At 42.5% G+C, this 22,555-nt stretch overlaps 1 protein-coding gene across 3 annotated transcripts in view; it reads left to right on the forward strand.

Annotated features, from left to right (window-relative positions):
• Positions 1-22,555, forward strand: part of CD109 (CD109 molecule) — a 148,956-nt gene that overhangs the window by 32,866 nt on the left and 93,535 nt on the right. For all 3 annotated transcript variants that reach the window (XR_009762180.1, XM_061623137.1, XM_061623138.1), the window contains exons 5-13: positions 2,380-2,505; positions 7,004-7,043; positions 8,240-8,324; positions 9,906-9,996; positions 11,141-11,270; positions 11,588-11,697; positions 11,981-12,208; positions 21,418-21,519; positions 21,629-21,691. Coding sequence is in view for 2 of the 3 variants with exons in the window: in XM_061623137.1 (XP_061479121.1) it covers positions 2,380-2,505; positions 7,004-7,043; positions 8,240-8,324; positions 9,906-9,996; positions 11,141-11,270; positions 11,588-11,697; positions 11,981-12,208; positions 21,418-21,519; positions 21,629-21,691 (975 nt within the window). In the remaining variant the exon portion in view is untranslated. The remainder of the gene's footprint in view (positions 1-2,379; positions 2,506-7,003; positions 7,044-8,239; positions 8,325-9,905; positions 9,997-11,140; positions 11,271-11,587; positions 11,698-11,980; positions 12,209-21,417; positions 21,520-21,628; positions 21,692-22,555) is intronic.

The following is a 22,555-nucleotide window of genomic DNA, read 5'->3' on the forward strand; positions in this document are numbered from 1 at the left end:
GGGCACTCTGCCCAGATGGTTGATGTCAGACCTGCCCTGGATGGGGTTACACTCCCCCTAAAGGAGCAGGTCTGTAGTTTGGGGGTCTTATTAGATTCGCTCCTGTCACTTGAGGCTCAGGTAGCCTCGGTGGCACGGAATGCGTTCTACCAGCTTCGGCTGGTAGCCCAACTACGACCCTATCTGGACAGGGAGAACCTCGCCTCAGTTATTCACGCTCTGGTAACCTCTAGATTGGATTACTGTAATGCACTCTACGTAGGGTTACCTTTGAAGACGATTCGGAAACTTCAGCTAGTGCAGAATGCTGCGGCCAGAGTTCTTACTTGGACTTGAAGAAATTCGACCATATAACACCTATTCTGGCCCAACTGCACTGGCTACCAATATGTTTCTGGGCCAGATTCAAAGTGTTGGTTCTTACCTATAAAGCCCTTAACGGCATCGGACTGCAATATCTGATGGAACGCCTCTCTCGCTATGTACCTACCCGTTCACTGCGCTCGACGTCTAAGGCCCTTCTCCGGGTCCCAACTCATAGGGAGGCCCGGAGAACAGCAACTAGATCTAGGGCCTTTTCAGTGGTGGCTCCCGAATTATGGAATGCCCTCCCAGATGAGATACACCTGGCGCCTTCTTTGTTATCTTTTCGGCGCCAGGTAAAAACCTACCTCTTTGCCCAGGCATTTTAATTTTAATTTTAAACTTAAACTGTAATTGTAATTTTTATTTTAATTTGTATTCTAATTTTGTTTTTAAATATGTTTTATAATTGTATGCTGTAATCCACACTTGTTCGTATTTTAAATGTGGTTTTATCTTATTGTACACCGCCCTGAGAGCTTGTTGCCATAGGGCGGTTTAAAAGTGCAATTAAATAAGTAAATAAAATAAATAAATTACTCCCGTTGTGCCCCTCTGCTAGCATGAAAGGGAGCAGGAAACCACTACGCTTGGCTTAGCATGATGTCTGTTGTTTCCACTTGTACTAGAGGAGGATTATTGCAGGAGTGATCAAGCAGTGTATGCTAGCTTGCTGCTTGTTTACTGTGACGTGTGTATGCAGGGACTGAGGCAGCTTACTCATTTTTCTTTCCCATTCACTTTAGTTTGGTTTTATGCTGGTAAATGGGAATATTACTTTCCAGTGATCTACTTGGTAAGGTATCTTTATTTGATAGGCATCTTTCTTCGATAGAAAAACAAGTTTATCCACAAATATAACACATTGTATGTGAGTTGTATTGGTAAAATTATCATATAATTATCTCTACCACCCTTTTAACAGCTAAATGCATGTAAAATGCAAATACATGCAACAGAGCACCAGTGCAATTTTTTAAAAGAACAACAGTTTTGGAAGGGGCCATTTTGACTGGAGAAGCCCTGCCAATTCTCTACTGAAAACATCAGCAACACCCATTCCAAAAAGGAATGGCTTTGGGGCCCATTACATACATTTTATTCTAATGTGTAGTTAGTTCCTAAGTGTGACATAATGGTAATATGAAAACATTTGTTTCACACCTGTCATTTCAGCAGGTGGGTGGAGAGAGTGACATTTTATGTCACACAGCAGCAATAATAAGAGGAGTGCTGCTGAAGTTTCCATATATTTGTTTTCTTCCTAAATACAAGGGCAGAGCATTTGAAACTGTAGGAAGCCAGTGGTAAATTATTCTGGTGTTATTTACTGCTATTCCAAACTCCATTCAAGAGGGGCTATTTTGTGGTTCTGGTTGTTTTTAACTGTTTTTAACACTGTATTTTAAGGTTGTTATAACCCGCACTGGGATCTCTTGGTAAAGGGTGAGCAATATATGCGAAGAACAACAACAATCATACCACCGCTGATTGTGCCGGCCTGAGCCTGGCAGAGAAAAACAAGCCTTTAAAACAGAAGTTGACTTACACCACCCTTTTTGCCAATGTAACTTCTGCTGGGTTTTTAGGTCATGTGACTGAGCTGAATGGAGTTTGGAGTAGGGATGAGTAGGGATAAGTCTCCTGTTGCATTGTTCTGCCATGCATTCACCACTCCCCCAGAACACCCCTTTTTCAGGTCTTAACCCAGCCTTGGCTCAGCTGGCTCAGGATGGAGGACTTATGCCACTGTATCTCTGGCTGAGATGAGAGACTTCAGCTGGCGTAGCTTCGGCTGAGCACATGCTCTGCTGGAGAAACGCTTATTCCAAACTGTGCTCGTGCTGACGGATTTGGGGCTTGGATGGCTCCCTTAATGTACCTGAAGCAATTGTCACACTCTCTTATAGCAACAAATTATCTCACCATAATTCTCTGTTTTGGATGTGGCCTTATGTTTGTTACTGCAATGTTACTAATCGCATAGTTTGATAAAAAAAAATTTTTGTTAAATAGGATCCTCGACACAATTTGATTCAACAGTGGTTGTCACAGAATGGAAAACTAGGCAAGATTGCCAAGCAATTTAAATTATCCAAACATCCCATACTGGGTGACTGGTCTATAAAAGTTCAAGTCAATGTGAGTATTAACAAAATTAATTGTTTTAATAGAGATGTAATGTACCTGTTAATGAAATAAATAATAAAATTCCCATGATTTTCATGGGACTTGATTGCTTGCTAGAGTTCATCATTGCTAAGGATTAAATCTGCCTACAGTTATGCAGTTTAATAGAAATGTACACTGTCTAAATTGGATGTCAACAAATGAGAAAGACCTAAGTTTGCAGATCATGTTTACTGAGCAAAAGGTATGACCTGATGAAGGCATTATATCGTGCTTTAGCATCCAGTTGAAATCATTTATAAAAATCATATGTAATCTATGATACTATTCTTAATAAATCATACCTAAACGTGTGTATATTTTCTTAAAAACAGAAATACTAATATAGAAGTTCAAAGACTGCTTTTAGCAGTTCTTAGAATGGTTTAGATACTTGAACAACATAAAAGGCAAAAATACAATCTCATATGGTCACAGAGAGCAAACTGGGGCAGCATTAATTATGACTGGGAGCAAACCAAGAAGGAAATGAGAGTGAAGCATTCAAGAGTAACTTAACTTCTTTGGGGGAGTGCGCCCTCCATGTACAGTCTGCTGATGCCTTTGCTTGTTGTTTTGCTGCTGAGACTGCTATTGAATACAGGCAATGGTTCAGCACCTGCACAGCCTCATCTCCAGGTGGAACTGGGAAAGACTCCCAGCCAGTGTAGACAATATTGAGCTATATGGACCAATAGCCTGACTCATTATAAGGCAGACTCCTATGTTTTCCCTATGTTCCTATGTTCTAGAAGCAGAAAAGACTATAAAAGCTAAAAGCCAGATGAAGCAGCATAATTTTTTAAAATGCCTTAGCAAGTAAAAATGTTTACAGTCTTTTCAATGCCAGATTTTATGTTGGTGCCAGACAGGGGAGACTTCTCTATTAGAGCAAGTAGAGGGAACTGCAAGAGAGAAAATAGTTAAAAGTTTTACCAAAAACCTCACAGTCACATTCTCTTCTGTCCACTGATATCCTTCACTGATTTCCACTGACAGAGATTCCTGTCAATGTTTCATTTTATGACCAATCACCTCTTTACATAGCACAGCCAATCACAAAACAGCATTATGGCCAAGCCCCTCCCACCTGGCTCCTGGCAGAGTAAACATTTTTTAAAAATAGTGTTTTCCCAGGCCCCTGGACCCTACCATGTGGCAGATTTGCACTTTAGCCAGTCAGGACACAGGAATTAGCATAACAGATTACACATTGAACATAGGGAATAGTGTAGGGAGCTATGGATGCCCAACTAGAAGCATGCATTTGGCTGCTGCTGTGCTAAGCGTGTGCATATTGATTGGTTCACTCTGGCTGCAACAGCACATTTTGAGCTCTAGATTGCAGGAGCTTTGCTTTTGTTCTGAGTGCACCCTCCATGTACAGTTTGCTGATGCCTTTGCTTGTTGTTTTGCTGCTGAGATTGCTATTGAATACAGGCAATGGTTCAGCACCTGCACAGCCTCACCTGATTAAGATGATAGAGAAAAATAGAGGAGAAATGACACCTCACACCTATATAACAGCTTCACACAGATGTTAAAAAACAAGGGAGGTTAAGCTAGAACCTTGCAGGACCCCAGTGGATGAACATAAGCCCCTTCAGTGCTACTTTCTGAAACAGACCCTTTTTCAGACCTTTGCAACAGAAGTACAATTGTAGGCAAGGCATGGGTGCAAGAAATGTGCATATATTGCATTAAACCTGATCTTATGAAAGAATCCTTGGGGACAACCTGCTTGGCCATTGTAATGCAAGAAATGAGTGAATATTTAATACGCCCTTTAGGTGTCTGTATAAGCCAGGAAAAGATGAAATGGAAATGGACTGCCTTCAAGTCGATCCTGACTTATGGCTATCCTATGAATAGGGTTTTCATGGTAAGCGGTATTCAGAGGGGGTTTACCATTGCCTCCCTCTGAGGCTAGTCCTCCCCAGCTGGCTAGGGCCTGCTCAGCTTGCCACAGCTGCACAAGCCAGCCCCTTCCTTGTCTGCAACTGCCAGCTGGGGGGCAACTGGGCTCCTTGGGACTATGCAGCTTGCCCACGGCTGCACAGGTGGCAGGGCACGTAACCCCTGAGCCACTCACTGTGGAGGTGATCTTTAGCTGGCCCTTTACACCGAGGAGACACGAGCGGGGATTTGAACTCACAGACTCTGGACTCCCAACCAAGCTCTCCTCCCCTAAAAATGCAAATAATCCATGAAAATACATATTTATGTGTTTGTGCAGAAAAAGAAACAAATACTTTATGATAATGTTTTTCCACTATCTCAGAACTTTAGGAACATTCTTCCTTGGTTGTAGAGTCAAACATCTTTGGAAGCCCTTTTCATCAGCTCTACACCAGCAAAACAAAATGAAGAAAGGCAAAATGAGCACATTGTGCGCACACATAAAATGCAGTCATTTATGGAATATTAATTGCACATCTGTAGAAATGGTGTTATTGTTTTTAGAGTTCATAGGAATGCTTTTAATTGTTTTTACAACTTGTATTTTTTGTATATTAATTTATTTTTATCTTGTACACTGCTTTGATGACTTCAGTCTGTGAAGCAGTTTATAAATTTGTAAAATAAATAAATAAATACAGATGACAAAATTAAGATGTTCTCGGTCATTTTAGAATGATGATGGGATATAGAAGAGATGATGATCTCTAATATGTGAATGACATGGTCTCAAGCTGTTCCCTCTGTAGGGTTTCAGTTGTATGTTCAGATGTCATTTATCACCAGGGATTGCATGTTTATGAAATATATGCAAACCTTATTTACCATCACTCTTGTTGACTTTCACTTCACTTCCCTCATTGGACTGAAATAATCTGCATATGTTCTCTGCGCACATGTACTTCCTTCTTGTAGAATTGCATAGGGGGGAGGTCATCACTTTATTTGTGAAGTTGGAACCATGCACCCATAAGCCTTCCAGTGTGTAGTGTGCTGTAAATAAGTGAGGGAACAATTTTAAGAAATGGCACTAAGGTAGTTGATTTCTGGAATCATGAGGTACCCAGTTTTATAGCTTTTCCTGCAGGCAGTTTTAGCAGTGTCTAGGTGAATGAATGCAAATTCACCAAAAGGGTATGAGGAAATAATCAAGGGAAGATGTCTAACAATGAAGGAGGTGGAGTGGAATAACTTTGGAAAAGTACAGTTTGCAACTAATTCATGACCAATTATGGCAGAATTCTTGGACCTCTGTAACAAAGAGCTTGATTTTGAACAAGAAAACTAGGGAGTAGAGATGATGACAGATCACATGATGCCATGTAGACTGCAGGAGCAGGTCATCTGAAAAATTCCTGGTGTGGCAGAGCCTAGAACACTCATTGTTCTCCTGTGATAATATCTGGCAGGAAAATGGTTTAAAACAGATCTTTTTGTTATCACTAGTAATTTTTCAGCTATTGTGTTGATAAAAGAAATGCGATCCATTACAAGAAATATTTCCAAGTTCTTTTATTACTAAAGTTTCAAATATTTCTAATGAATTATTTTTCTGTATTGTTGGGGATGTTTTATGCACTGAGGAAAGTGGGCATATGGTTTTAGAACATAAACATTGGAGGAGACACAGTATAGCATAAGGGAGAAAGTGTAGAGTGAATTATAGAAAATGTAGGTGACTCTGAAGAAAATACTGGAAGAGAACATGGTGGGCACATTTAAGACTGGACTGTGCAAAAAAAAAAAGTCATACTAGTGCATCAGGAAACAATGTGAATTGGCTGGCAAGCCCAACCAATTGACTAAACAGTCTCTTTGCATTGCTCTGTTCTTTGAATATATGGTTTCTTGACCAAGTTGCCTTGGAAGCTGTTGACATCAAGAAATTGTGGTCCAAAACCACCAAATTCACTTCTGTTTCTGTCTGCTGCTGGCAAAGAGAAGTAACTCAAGTTTATGAACACTTTTTAAATGTTCACACACCAGTTTTGAATGTTTGCACAAACCTATCCTTGATGCTAATGTTCTGGAATGCCAGCACTATATCTTGATCTGAGTTTGAATACCTAATGAAGACTCGCTTGGAATATTACCCCCAGAACATTATAGTCAGTGTTTGGGTGAACAAGTGGCATTAAAGCTGCTGCAGTGATAAATACATTTGTATTTAAGTTGTCACAATACACTGAAATATTGTAAAGTCTCTGGGACTTGAACAGTTCATTGTATAGAATCTATACATCAAAAGTAATTACCTTTAATTACCTGTATTATAATTTATACTGTAATCTATAGTATAGATAAAGAGTTTTGTTCCTGACTCTTGATGTTGATCATCATAAAACGAAAAACTTCATCTCATTTTTGGTAAAATGGTAGCTCAACATGTACCTATATTTTTTATTTGCTAGAACCAGTTTGGAAAAAGTTCTATTGTAGAACTTGCAATAAATTGCAATAAACCATGCAATTTAAGCATATGTTTCATAGAATTTTGTTTGTTTTTTGATAGGACCAAACACATTTCCAGATGTTTACAGTGATGGAATATGGTAAGTGATGCCTGCCCACACTTAAAAATCAGACACTGATTATCTTTTTTTCTTTTTTGAAAGAGAGAAAGAAGGTTCAAAAAGACACTGATCCTTCTGTGATAATATAATCATGACTGTAATATACAAAATATGTCTTAATAATTAAAATTCTTCAAGTTACAACAATTTTAAAATACAGCATTAAAAGCAATTAAAAACAATGTAAAATCATAAAATAGGATGAGTCCTAAAATATACATGTCAGGTGCCAAAGGCCAGGGTAACATACAGAACAGAGTCGTCAACTTCGTTTGGTATTTTAAGCATGCAGTATAGTTGGCAGAACTAGATGTCATGGGATGTATTACACACGCACGCACACCATTCATATGTGTAGCTGAGCATGCATCTTAACATTAACAGTAAAGGAGTGCTGAATACTTCCTCATCCTGTGTCTTAAGTCCCTTTAGTCTTTTGCTCCAAGCAGCTTCTCCTTAAGGCTCTGTTACTAGGAGTGAACTGGGAATAAAGAACATGGAGCAATGGGCTACAATGCAGGAGAGGGAAAAGTTCAGAGCCCCTAACTAGTGCACTTCTTTTACTATTAAAGTAAGACATCTCTCACCCACTGCCATCTGATGATTCATCTGTGAACTAATACTTTCAGCAGATACAAAAACAGATTTGTGTGTGTGTGTGTGTACTTTGTGGCTCCATATTTCCCTTTTGTCTTAAACTGCCTACTCCTGGTTTAGAGGTTATATTGTACATTCAGTTTTTGAGGCAATATTTAGCACCTTTGCCAAATTATTGTCCAGGTCCCAGGATTCTTTGGGGGAAGCCATAACAGTTGGCATAAAACTGAACTGATATATGATTGCAGTGTAGATGAGGTCATATTGAGTGGTATCCAATGCACTCGTACTGTTTGCGCAAGGATTTCCATTTGCATAATGGAGCTTTTGTATTACCTCTCCCTGCACCACCCCACACCTTCCTGAAATCTCTGGAGGGTTGGGGGAACCCCCAAAATAGAATTAGGGGTTATAGAGGTGCAGAGGAAAGAAGGCAGAGGGGAAATCCTTCCACTGATGGATCGAGTTTGTTGAATACTGCCCATCGCTTACATTGTATTGAAAAACTCACATTACTGAAATGTTATGACTGTGACCATCCTTATGTTATTTTAATTATAGCTTTTGATTTTTTTTAGTGTTACCAAAGTTTGAAGTCTTGCTAGCAATGCCTCTATTTTATTCTCCAAAAGACACAAATTTCAGTGGTACTGTCACAGCAAAGTAGGTAAAAAGTAAATGTTGCATCATTTGTGATCTATATGCATTTGTAGATGCTTTGTGCACCTGTGTCATGTGCCAGTCAAAGATAAAAAGAAATTGCTTAAAATAGCACTCAGTTTCTACTTTAATGACAATTGCTTCATGCGCACGTAGTGATTTCTTCTGGATTGATCTACTACTGCTTGATTTCCAAACCTGGCAAGTCTGATATGATGTAAGAGCAGCTGTGACTGGATCTCCCATTGCTTTAATTTTTTTAACTTAAAAGATGCCCTTCCTAAATTAGATTGGGGCAACAGCAGTGATTAACCCTTTCCTCCAGTGCTGTTTTCTTGATGGAAATAGTGCCCACTTGAAGCTGTTTATAACGTTGTTGAGGAAAAAATGCAGGTACCTGCATTTTGTTTGTTTGTTAGGTTTCATAGTTCACTGCTAGGGTCTGAGCAGCCATGTGTCAGCCAGTGTTTCTGAAGCGCTGTGGTGGTTAAGAGCTTGGGATGTCATATCAAAACAAAGCCATTACTTTCAAATGTTAGAAAATGTTCATTGCATAACAGGATTGGATCCAACAGGTAATGTAGTGTAGATCTTTAGCAATTAGAGTCTTCAGTTGTTTCCACACTAGGTGTTTTGTCTGGAATCAGCATCCTTTGAACGATATTGTGCCATGCTATTCCATTCTAGTGGATTTCGAGTTATCCTGCTGTCTTTTTTCCCAGAACTGATTTGGGGTATTTTTTTGTCCTTGAATATAGTTGCCATGCTAGTCTGTTCAATGAGGGTTAGCAAAGCATTGTTGAGGCTTTTCAGGGCCATAGTATGTTTATTTTGAAGTTTCTTCTTTGTGGCTTCAACACCTGTAATTAATTCCTTCCTGCTTTCACAGTCTTTCGGCATTCCTTAACTGGAACTTAGTTCTTAACCACAGCAAAGGGAGGGATTTAATTATTGTCTCCTTTTTTGCAGACATAACAATTGATAATTAATTTTTTAAAATTTTGAGTACTATTTTTAAAATGCAAATTTGTGCTAATGATAATAATTATATGTATGTGTGCGTGTGTATGTGTGTGTGTATAAAATGAGCAATTGCTGTGGCTACAAAGAGAAAACCAATAGTTTAAGCCTCTCTCTCAGAATAGGACAATTAAATAATGTAATTGACCCCACCAATGAACTAGAAAGAACAAATTACATCAGAAGCTGCAAGAAATAATGTGTTAAGTACAGGAACAGTTGCAAGGAACCATTACTGATTGTTACTTTCATCTGAGTAAAGATTCAAATAGGATAACCCAAATAACCTGAGGTGTTGCTTATATCCGCTGTGTTGCTTTATGTATTGTATAGACTCTTGTAGTTTCTAAAGTAGATACATTTTATTAGAGTTGGGCAATTTTTTCACTGCTTCAGTGTGGTTTGCAATATGCCCAGATCCAGAAAGAGAATGATATTCTAATTTAAACTTAAATGTACAATAAATATGTTCAAATACAAATGGATACCTGTTGGCTTATGATATTCGTTCAGCCTGTCTTCAGAAACACAATTTGAGATGATGGATTTTTGTGGCCATTTCAGGTACACATATGGAAAGTCAGTGAAAGGAAAAGTAACTATTGATTGTTTCCAGTCCTATGGAAGGAAGAGAAATATCACTAAAACACTTGAGGTGAGCTGCGTTTCATGCCTGACATGCTCTTATGTCTTGGAAAAACTACACTTCAGCCACCTGTGGATTTCTTGGGGAAAATGATGAATTTTTCTCTGCCTTCTTGCCTTCTGCTGTGCTGTTGCTCAGACCTGGAACAGCTTCTTCCTCTCTCTTTGGCAAGGCCCTCCTCTCTTCTCCTTCAAGCCTGGTGAACATTCACCATAGTGGCTATTGTGTAGTTCCTACTGAAAAATGCAGACACTGGGTGCAATCTGTAGAAAGATAAGTGTACCTAAATCTCCCTGAAATCAACAAGAATTAAGTGTGCTCAACTATCACTGGATTGCAATAATAACTACTACAATATAATGATGATGATGATGATAAACATATAGTGCCTATAATCTGGTAAATCCAAACTGCTAGATTCTTTTTCAGCTACACCTTTACTTTCATAGAATCACTGGCTCTAACAATGCTACAATATATCCGGTTTCTACAACTTCAGCTGTTATGGCTGTCCTTGCCCAATGAATCTTGGGAATTTTAGATTGGTTGAGAATTATAAATACTCTGTTAGAGATCTTTTGCCCCTTGTTCCCTGAAAACTATATTTTGTCTCAGTTCTCTGGGGAGAGAGAATGGTTGTTACATCAAGTTTAGATCTGTAGGATAGATATGTCCTCCTGTGATGTTGTCAAAGGGAAGGGGGGAGGTAAAGGCAGAGGGAGATCAGTGTGAAGGTAGTCTGTAACCAGTAATAGTAAATCTCCTAGATGTTTAGGTTAGAAGCTGATCCAGAAACATTTATGGGGTCAAGACATGTCACCTAACCTGCTCTTGCGTGTTGGTGGAAGAAGACTGTAATGACTGGTACGGTTGATCTGCCTGCAGTTCCTCCCTTTAGCCAAAGCTGACTGGTATTGCTTAGGCTGAATCTCAGTCTGACATCTGATGTTACCAAGACCCACTACAGGTTCCAACTTTGACAACATTTTATTTGTTAATTGTTTCCATTTCCAAATAATGCTCTCTTAATACTGCCTTAAACCTTCAGTGAAATGCAATGTAATAACAAATACAGTCTGATTATCTCTCCCCACCCCATTATTCTATTCAGATGATAAAACAAGTTGATCAGTTATCTTTTTCTTGTTTTCAGATTAATGGGTCTGTGAACTTTACATTTGACATTCTAGAGATGGAGAATATGACTTATGGAAATTGGGATTATTCTTTGCATCACCAAATGCCATTAGAAATAATAGCTGTGGTTACAGAGTCACTTACAGGTATGCAGTTTAATATGGGCTTTCCTTTAAGGCAGGCATGGGGTACTTCTGGCCTATGAGGCTCATAATGCAGCCCTTAACACTCTCTCTAGGCCATGCTGCCTTCCTCTGTTTTGCAGGGAGCTGGCCATGCAGGAAAATGTTTTCCTGCATGGCCAGCTCCCTGTATTTCCTTGCCACATGGTGAGAATGGGGCTCGCTTTCTCAGCAGTATAGGGTGCTAGTAGCTGGAATTATGAGTAATATGGACAATAAGTGCTGTTAGGAATGAATGATTATGCCTGTGGCTTTTTAAAAATATCTAAATATTCTAACAGGAATCTCCCAAAATGCAAGTACTACTATATTTCCAAAGCATCATGACTACTCATTAGAATTTTCTGAGTATCCAGTTGTTCTCAAGCCTTCTCTAAACTTCATAGCTACGGTGAGTTGTTCTATTATTGTTTGCTTTGTTAGTATCATTCTAGAACAAAGGCAAATGAAGTATCATAGAGAGAAGAGTTGAGCTTTTAAGAATATTTTGAAGCTGTCTTATAAAGAGCTTAATTATAACTTCATTTAACTCACAGTGTTTTGTTGCAGGCTGTCAATACCAAATGTATTATTGGCATTTCATACTCAGGAGTTGAGCATGAACCTTGTCATGTTGTAAATCATACTTCTGAAAATTTTTGTTTGATTATGGACATGTCTTTTACTATTTTTAGCTGAAAGTAACAAGAATTGACAGCAGTCCACTGTCTTCTGATGAACGAAGGAATAACATTGTGATCACTGCCACATCCTTGGAGAGTGTTACTTACTATCCATATGATGATGGAAATGAACCACAGGCAAATGAGATAGCCCAGAACCTAATCTACCATGTTCCAGAAAATGGGGTTATTCAGATTGAGTTTCCAATTCATGTTAATACAACAGGATTGCGTGTTAAGGTATGCTTTTTTCTGTAAAAACCTTAATCAGTAGATGAAAAGAATATTAGTATGGAAACTCGTCCTACTGCCTACCTAAGTGTTCAAAGTTTTTCAAATACATCTCAGTATTCCTTACAGCAGCCCTGTAGTAGGCCTATGTTTTTATTTTCCTATTGCAGATGGCAGACTGCAGATAGATGTGGCACCAGTGCAATGAAACTCCATTTCAAGGAAGTTCCTCCAGGCTGATCCCATTGAGAATTTTTGTCAGTTAAAATATATCTGTTCTAACTGAGCATATTTATTGCTTCCCATTTTAGCTGCTATCCATTTTGATGTGTTAGTTTTTGAAATATCCTAACTGATTAGCTTTAAATAGGTAGTGATATTTTATGAAATTCTATTACTTTTTAAACTATTGAAAAGCAATAACATACCATAAGAACATACCATCCACAGAGTGGAGCTACTCTAAAGCAGCCCTTGTGGTGCCATTCAGTAATGTTGATTGCTGCCATAGGTGAGAGTTGGCTAATAAATATGCTTTGTGGTACATTTCCAACCACCTTTCTTAACTGGCAATTACAATTCTTTTAGGATAAAATCTTGGTGGAGCTGTACTGCAAAGAAATTTATTTGATGCATTTAAAACATTGGGTAACATAAAAGGGTGTGAGGATTCCTGTCTTACTACCTTGCGGTTCCCAAGTGCCTTCAGAACTCCAGTGTGTCTCTTATGTTCAGAGCCACCTGGTGAGCCCTTCCCCCTTTCAAGGTTGGGGTTTTATTTGTTGGTAGGCACTCTCTTAGGTTTGTTTGTATTTACTCCTGCCACTGGGTTATGCTGCCACAGACTTTACAAACCTCCTTCCTCTCTCATCTGATTCCTCCCCTTTTTGTAATGTTTGCCATCCCATTTTATGCACCTGTAATCTCACCTCTCTTCAGTAATCACAGGTGATACTTTCCTCCCTTATGCCTGCTTTAGTCAGTGTCTTAGACCTGCGTCTTGTTTCTTTCCCTGGTTTTTGCCTGTTTACTGTCTGGGTTTCCTTAATTTCTTCTATTTCACACTGACTCACACATTCACTCTCCCTTTTTGTCCTCCGTTCTATTCCAGTTCTCTCACTCTTTCATCTTTGTTCTCTCCTTCACACCAGGCTTCTATCCTACTTTCACACACATGCTCTCTTTCACTCTCCTCTCTTCCATTCATCCTCAGTCTCTCTGCTGCTGCCTCTTTCACTTTTGCTTCCATTCCTGTATTTTGGTTCATCAGCTCCTGTTTCCCCTTCTCTTTCTTGGTGGCTGGGATCTACTCCTGATCCACTTCTCACTCCACCTTTATCCTTTTGTCAGGTTAAGCACACTCTTCCCACTGTGTCACTTCCAGTCCAACAGGTTCACCTTTTGGTTGGACCACCAACACCTCAATGCACTGAAGAGGATGCCTCTTTGAGCTCTACTCACAAAGGGCAAACTCCATAGGGCACAGATGAGGCAGGGGAGAACATGCATTTTAAGTGTATTAATACGGCTCCATAGGCTTAGGAGGAGATTTGCCCAGCGGTGAACATATGCTCTTTTTAAAGGAATTTCATCAGTGTGGCATTCTGGTTCAGACAATTATTTTAAGCCATAGTTAAGATGATCACAAATGAGCTCATATGGTCCTCTCCAATCTGCTGATCTGTGAACAAGAGGAAGAGTGTGAAAGTTTCTGCTTTCATTTTTTTACCAAACCATTATTTCAATTAATATATTAATTTGGGGAACTATTCTACCTCTAATTAGTTAACACAAACCAGGATAAAACTGTGGTTTCATATCCTTAACTAACTAAAATTAAAGAAAACAGCTGTTCCCTGAATACATATAGGAGGAGGAACTGTGGCTCAGTGAAAAATGAAAGCAGATTTTTCACCACAACTTGCTTGCTTCCTTGCAATAATCTAAAACAAGGTTGGGGATTCTCCAGCCAGTGGGCCTAATCTGGCCCATCAGGTCTCTGAATTCTCTCCCAAGGCTCTTCCGAGGCTATGCCCTTTCATCTTTTTGGTCCTCCCCAAATAGCCTATCCTGTTCTGTGGTATAGCGAGCTGTCCATCTTTGCCAGCCTGATTGGCTTCTGTACTGGTTGTGGGTAGACAGCAGATGCTTCCTCTGACAGTGTGGTACCAATCTTCAGTCTGTTCACAGCTAGTAGACCAGGCTGATGAAGCAGGGATAGAGTGGTTTGCTTCATCAGCCCAATATAGCTGTCAATGGAGAAAGAGAGCTTCTCTTTTCCTATATGGGTGTTTGTTGTGTTTCACTTCTGTGCACTGAGAACATTTGTCTTCTGAATGGAAAAAGAAAATTGGAAGCACTGGGATGCCATCTTGAGATGACTCAGAAGATAACCCATAATATGTTACTTCAGGAACCCTTGGATTTTCCATAGGAGGTGGGCCATCACTACGGGTAATAGTTCCACCTATTGTGCGAAGGCAAGAATGTTTTTGAAGTCAAGACTAGGGGCGTCAGGCCCCTCCCACTCTCCAGTTCATTCTTGCCTTCGTAGGAACAAGATTGAGATCCTAAGATTGAGATCCTATAGCATAGCATTTAGCTAAGTTTTCTCGTATTTGTTTATTTGTTTTGACTGGGTGCGAGCCCAGTGTTACTTGTGCGTCTCCCCAGTCCTTTTTTCCCTGCTTGGTGTTTAACTTGTTATTTAAGTTTATTTCCCTTGCTTGTCTGAGGGTTCCCTCAGAGACCGCAGCTGCGGTTCTCCCTCTTTAGTATTTAACTTGTCATTTAAGTTTATTCCCTTGCTTGTCTGTCGGTCCCCACAGAGACCGCGGCTGCGATTCTCTACGTTTTTTGGCCGATTTTAAGTTTCGGGAGACCGCGGCTCTGTCTCTCCCGTAGCGTTTTTTCCTGCCTCAAGCCGCGCTCTGTGGAGTCCTCGGAGAGACCGCGACTGCGGTTCTCTCCCAGGCGGGAGTTTGCGGCTGCGGCTCCCTGCCTTTTCCCAGCCACCTAATTTCAGCCTGCCGGGGTTCTGCCTCACTGGAGCCTGTTGATACGGCTCTCTTTCTCCCTCTCTCTCCGTGACTTTAATTTTGCCACGGAGAGCTCTGCTCCAGGCGGCGGCAGCGGCTTGCCTCCTGCTGCCTCATCCATCACAGGCTTCTCTCGGCACTCTCTTTCTTGCGGTTTTTTGGAGCCGCAAGTGCGGCTATCGGCCCTGCGGCTCCTCCTGCGAGACTGTGCTGGGCAGCCCTTCCCCCAGTTCGTCCCCAGATGGCCGCCATTGCTCCTTCTCTCTCCGCCATTTTTGGATCATTTTTCCCGCTCTTTTTTCCGGGCGCCATTTTTGGTTGGATTCGAATTTCCCGCCTTTTTTGTTACCCTTTATTAACCAGCGGATACCTTCCCTGCAAGCTATCTGTATGTGTGTTGTATGTGTGTTGTAGACAGGCTTACACAGGGCTTACTTACACACAAATTTACTGTGGCTGTATCATCAAGTCTGGAGCTTTAACTTCTGTGGCTGCCTCACACAAATCTACTGTGATTGTATTACAAATTTACTGTGGCTGTATCATCAAGTCTGGAGCTTTAATTTCTGTGGCTGCCTCATACAAATCTACTGTGATTGTATTATCAAGGCTGGAAATTTAATCTTAGTGCTGGTTTTGTATTCTCAAGGCTGGAGCTTTAATTTTAGTGGCTGACTTGCACTAAATCTGATTTATATTCGGTACATCCTGCCCCCTCTGTGGCCGTGTATCATGCCTGAAATCCAGCCTACAGCACTAATCTGAGTGTACCAAGCCTAAAATACAGCCTATATTATTATGAACGCTGATACCATAGTGCATCCTGCCCCCTCTGTGGCAGTCCACTTAGCCATCTGCCAGTGTATCCTACCCCCTCTGTGGTCGTACGCTGTGCCAGTTTGGGTCTTTACATCCTGCCCCCTCTGTGGCCGTGTACTGCACCCAAGTTAATATAAGATGGCAGAACAGCCAGGCATGTCGCAATCAGCCAATTTGATGCCAGGCATGTCACAAACAGCCAAGCCACAACATTCTAAGGCGACTAAGACCAGACATGTTAAAGCACTGGCTAAGACAAAACATCTTTCCAGCCATAGCAAACCAAAGCGCCCACGCTATGACTCTGTGCCAACCATCACCACAGCAACTCAGGCACACATAAGCGATATACTTCATTCCCCTGCTGCTTCTTCTGACGAGGAAGATTTTGCTGGCTTTCCCACTCAGCTTTCGCCTAACCAGCCTCCCTCCGTTCTACCGCCCCAAACATCTGTTCCAATAGCTACTCAGGCACAAACATCTGCCACATCCGGGCTGCAGCTGTCTCCTGATTTCCTCTCCCAACTTCAAGCCATGCTGGCATTTTTCACCCAAATGCAGTCACTACCACAAGTTCCTGCCATACCTCAACTCAACATGGACCAACGTGCGTGTCATGAAGCTCATCCTTCCTGTTCACCAAATCCCTTTGATGTAGCCAGAGGCAGATGTTTTGACGAAGCCTCATATGCGGAGGAGTCAACCTTCACTGACCATGTTGAAGGAGACGACTGGAGCGACTATTCAGATCATGAGGAGGATACATCGTATCGCTTGTTTAATGCCTCAGACTATCAGCCCCTGGCACGCAGGGTAGTTAATACCCTTGGACTCCAGACTGCGCCTTCAACTTCTTCCGCCCCAGCTATCAAAGGGGCCAAGGTCCTCAAATCCCCTGCACCTACTAAACACTACATCCCGGTGCCGGACCCAATTGCCAAATTGGCCTCTGAAGAATGGGCTCACCCATTCCAATCTCGACGCTTCAAGAACCTGGCTGACAGGCTTTACGCCCTAGCTCCGGACTTTGCCACCAAGTTAGACGTCCCTGGCATAGACGAACCAATCGCTCGCCTCGTTTCACAATCTCTTTTGCCCAGGGAAGGGGAATCCCAACTAAAGGACATTACTGAGCGACGAATAGACTTCGCCTTCCACAAAAATCACGAGGCCACTGCCCTCTCCATGCGTGCCTCCGCTTCAGCCTCCATTTTCTCCAGAGCAGCTATGATGTGGCTGGATGATCTTCTAGAGGTCACTAACCCTGATCCTGTCGCCCTCAGAAGGTCACTGATAAAGTTGCGTAAGACAGCAGCTTTTGTGGCCGATGCCACCTTGGATGCCACTCAATTGGGGGCGCGAGCCATGTTGGCTCAGATAGTCGCTCGACGGACTCTCTGGCTTCGCCACCGGCAAGCTGATTCAGCGGCCAGAATGAATCTGTCCAGGGCTCCTTACTCCGGATCTTTACTCTTCGGCGAGGAAGCTCTAAAGGCAGTGCTGGTTGATCCCAAAGACGCCCACAAACCGGTTCTGGCCACTGTCAAGAACATCGACCACAGGCCTTTCAGGCGATTTCCTCCCTTCCGTACTAACCAGCCCTTTCGAGGAACGCGGCCAGGAGGACGAGGCTGCGACTTCAGATCCTATGACCCCACTTCATTCAGGGGCTTCTGGAACCGACGCTTCCAGGGCAGAGGTCAGTACCAAGGGCGCAGGGGCAACTCATCGTCCTCATATAGGGGAGGTCCTCGCCAACGCAAGCAGTATTAACACACTTCCCATAGGTGGCAGATTACTTCATTTTGGAGACCGTTGGCTGCGCCTCACTACGGTCTCCTGGATCAGGGACCTTTTCAGTTATGGCTATGCCATAGAGTTTTGGGCAACCCCATCAGACAGATTCCATCCGTCCCCTTGCCCAACGGCACCAGCCAGGCACAGAATCATGCAGACAGCTATACACCACCTCTTGGACATAGCGGCAATAGAGCCAGTCCCCACAACTGAGAGGTCGGAAGGGGTGTACTCCCTCCTATTTGCTTTGCCAAAACGAGATTTATCATGGAGGGCGGTATTGGACCTCAAGTTTGTCAACCGTTTTGTAACATATCGCAGGTTCAAAATGGAATCACTCCACTCCATTACGGAGAGTCTGCATGAAGGAGACTTCCTGGCTTCTATCGACCTTAAGGAAGTGTATCTCCATGTGCCCATTTGCATAGCCCACAGAAAGTTTCTTCGGTTTGCTTTTGGCCACCAGCACTTTCAATATAGAGCGATGCCATTCGGCCTCTCCTCTGCTCCAAGAGTGTTTACCAAAGTGCTACTCATCCTAGTGGCTTATCTCCGGACCCAAGGGGTTCATATCTACCCATATCTGATCTGCTAATACTAAGTCTGAGGAGCTGGCTCATCATCATTTAACGATCACCCTCAATGTTTTGCAGGCCTATGGCTGGCTTGTCAACTTCGACAAAAGCCATCTCCAACCAACCCAACGCCTACTACATCTAGGGGCAATGTTGGACACCCTGCAGGCAATGGTTTTCTTGGCTCCAGATCGCATCACTGCGATCACAAGCATCGCAAGGTCCTTGATGCAACAAACATCCGCAGACGTCATGCTTCTCGCCAGAGCGCTCGGAATGTTCATCTCTACAATCCACATTGTGCCATGGGCTCGAGCCCACACTCGGCACCTTCAATGGACTCTGTTGCCCTTTCAAAAGGACATTGCCAGCTCCAACCATCGCAAAGTTCATTTGAGCCCCGCACTGCGTCTCTCCTTCCGCTGGTGGACCAAGGTTCAACACCTCTCCAAGGGCACGTCGTTCAGGGAACCCCGCAGAACCGTTGTAACCACAGATGCCAGCCTCATCAGTTGGGGAGCCCGCTGCAACTCCCAGTACGTTCAGGGGGTTTGGTCCACCGCAGAGCAAACTCAAAGCATCAACTGGCTGGAGCTAAAGGCTGTCCACTTAGCTCTACGTCATTTTCATTCTCTGTTCCCTTTGGACCATGTGCTCATTTGAACAGACAACACGTGTGTAAAATCACATTTGAACAGACAGGGGGGCACCAGGTCTCGTCCTCTGCAGGACTTAGCCTTCCTCATCTTTGTCTGGGCAGAACAACATCTACAATCCCTGAAAGCAGAACATCTCAGAGGGATTTGGAATGTGACAGCAGACTGGCTCAGCAGACAACAGGTCTTTCCGGGAGAATGGAAACTTCATCCAGTCATTTTCCATCGTCTCCAGTGTCGGTTCGGCGTCCTCTCAGTCGACCTGTTTGCTTCCAGTCGCAATTGCCAGCTTCCCAGGTACTTTGCCCGATACCTGGACTCAACAGCGGAAGCAGTGGATGCTCTGACAACACCGTGGCCAGACGGTCTCTTGTACGCCTTTCCTCCCATACCATTGTTAGCCAAAACCTTGAGGAAGGCGCGAACCGAGAGGGCACAGCTGGTTCTAATAGCACCATTTTGGCCACGCCGACCGTGGTTCTCAGATCTTCTGGCAATGTCAATGATGGATCCTTGGACACTTCCAGTCAGGCCAGACCTTCTATCCCAGGGTCCAGTATGGCACCAGGACCCTACTTGGCTCAATCTAACAGTGTGGCGTTTGAACAGGGACATTTGAGGTCAGCTGGACTGTCTGACGCTGTGATTGATATTATTTTGGCCTCGAGAAGACCATCTACCACTCGTATTTATCAACATACCTGGGTGGCTTTCTCCAAGTGGTGCCAGTCCCACCACCACGATCCATCTCAGGCCACTGTGCATCAGGTGCTGCAATATCTCCATAGCGGCTTTATGATGGGACTTCGACCCAACACTCTACGTCGACATGTGTCCACTCTGTCGTCCATTCTCTCAGTGTCCTCTCCTGGAGCTCATATTTCCTCACATCCGTTCATCAAACGTTTTTTGAGGGGAGTCGCCCTACGCTCTCCGCCTGTTGTCCATCGGTTCCCCTCATGGAGTTTGCCTAAAGTTCTGCAGGCTTTGCAACGCCGTCCGTTTGAACCCATCAGGACTGTGCCCCTACGTATGCTGTCCTTCAAGGTCTTGTTCCTGATTGCAGTCACATCTGCCAGACGCGTTTCGGAGTTGGGCGCATTGTCTTCTGCTCGACACCTCTGCGTCTTCCATAAGGACTCTGTTGTGTTGAAGACCGATCCTTCCTTCCGTCCCAAGGTCGATTCAGTTTTTCATTGCAACCAGGACATTGTTTTGCCTTCCTTTTGCCCGAATCCTACCCATCCTCTCGAGAAGGCTTGGCATTCATTAGATGTCCGGAGGGCTCTCAAGACCTACCTGTCTGGGACCCAAGAGATTTGACGAACGGAGTCTCTGTTTGTATCCTTTCATCCAAGATCTATGGGGCATAAAGTATCCAATCCTACCTTATCCCGTTGGTTAAGGGCATGTATTACTTTAGCATATGAGTCTCTGAAGCTGTCAGTTCCAGCTAGTATAACGGCTCATTCTACCAGGTCAGCTGCCACTTCGGCTGCTTTTGCCACTAATGCTCCTGTTGGCGATATTTGTAGAGCTGCAGTCTGGTCTACCCCACACTCGTTTATAAGGCATTATAAAATTGATCGTTATGCCTCTGCTGGTGCATCTTTCGGCAGACGAGTGTTGCAACAGGTTCTTAATGAGGATTAACACGTGGGTGGTCCCTCCCTGTATGGGCTGCTTTGGTACATCCCGTAGTGATGGCCCACCTCCTATGGAAAATGTACCATTGGTCTCACCTGAAAGGTGATTTTCATAGGAGTGGGCCATCATGACCCTCCCAGTTAGAGGATGACTAGATAATTTTAATGGGTTACATATTATTGTTACGCTATTATATTTAAATGTAAGAGTGAAGTCAAGACTTTTAGTCTGTTATATTGTTATGTTAAAGTCATGTTATTATGCATGTGACTACTGTGTTATTTTCCTGGCGGGTCTGTTGGCCTTGTTCTTGTATTTTTAGATATCTCTTTTTAGACTCGCTACGAATGAACTGGAGAGTGGGAGGGGCCTGACGCCCCTAGTCTTGACTTCAAAAACATTCTTGCCTTCGCACGATAGGTGGAACTATTACCCGTAGTGATGGCCCACTCCTATGAAAATCACCTTTCAGGTGAGACCAATGGTACATTCTCCATTCCCCCCTCCCCACCTTTTGGAATTCTGATGGAATACAGCTATAAGGCAGCTTAATATTTCCATATATTTATTTTTGTTGTCTCTTGGGGGAATCTAGGAGAGGCACTCATTATATCATTTGAGAAATATTAATGGAACTTCATCATTTTTTTCATAATGTGGAATTTTCCCCTCCTTCCTTTTTTCAGGCCAAATTTCTGGAGAGTGAAACTACTATAGTCATATATGGTACATTCTACTCTGCCAGCACAACTTTTCTCCAGATTAAAAAAACAAGTCAGGATGTAAAGGTAACTTCTGCTTTCCAATAACTCATCAGTTTCTAAATTCACTAATAATGTATTACATCATGACAGGCAATTAGCATGTTCATTCAAGTCATTATATTTTTTTCCCTAGGTTGGGATGCCTTTTGAGCTGACTGTTCAAAGCAACAAACCCATGAAAGAGATCAGCTATATGGTAGTTTTAAATGATTTTGTGTTTCTGCTGAATATTTTTACATGAGAAAAACAGCATAGTCAATAGCATTGGAGGTTTTTGCTACTCAGCAGTATTTATAATTTCAGATGGAAAAATTCTTATTTTCTAGGTTCCTGGTAGCACTATGGGTGTACACCTAAAAATGTAAATTGTGAATGTGACAGTCAGGTGTTTGGAACCTCATATCATTTAGGTATGCTAATCAAAGGGCTGGGACTGGTTATAGCTTCCCTACTTGAATGGACGTTTAGTGGTATACCTGACTTTGCTGCAGTGTAATGTGTGAAATACCAACACTATATTAATAGCCAGATGCAACCTATCTTTGAAATGTGAGAGGCAATCTTATCCAATTTATAGGCAGCTATGTTTTGCTTTGAAAGAAAACAACATGCAGTTTCTAGCCAGAGTTCTGAATAGCTGATATGAAATTGGAGCAGAACTGAAGGATACATGGGCCTAATTCCGATGTGCATATTTTGGTTTATTAAGTGGAGAGCTGTGTTTTGTGCCTTTCTCTTTCCACCAAGCATGTTCATCCTGATCCCCTACCCCAAATTACAGGGAAAATCTTACCGGACAAAGTCCACATGCAGGATGAAATGTGTGAAAAGGCTGGTGCTAAAATGTAACCTCAGGGTCATCTAGGCAGGGATACTCCTAATGATTTTTCAGCAGAAAGGCCTCCAAAATTCAAAGGGCACCTCTTAGGAAACGTAATGTCTGAAAATAATTAGGAGCAGCAAGTGCAGCAGTGGTAGTGCTGCTGCTTACTGGGGGGGGGAGGCAGGGTGGTGGCAAGGTTTGGGGCTGCACAGGCAGACTAGCAGGAGCACTGAATTG

This window comes from Rhineura floridana, chromosome 4 (genome assembly GCF_030035675.1).
Source record: "Rhineura floridana isolate rRhiFlo1 chromosome 4, rRhiFlo1.hap2, whole genome shotgun sequence".
Lineage (NCBI taxonomy): Eukaryota > Metazoa > Chordata > Lepidosauria > Squamata > Rhineuridae > Rhineura > Rhineura floridana.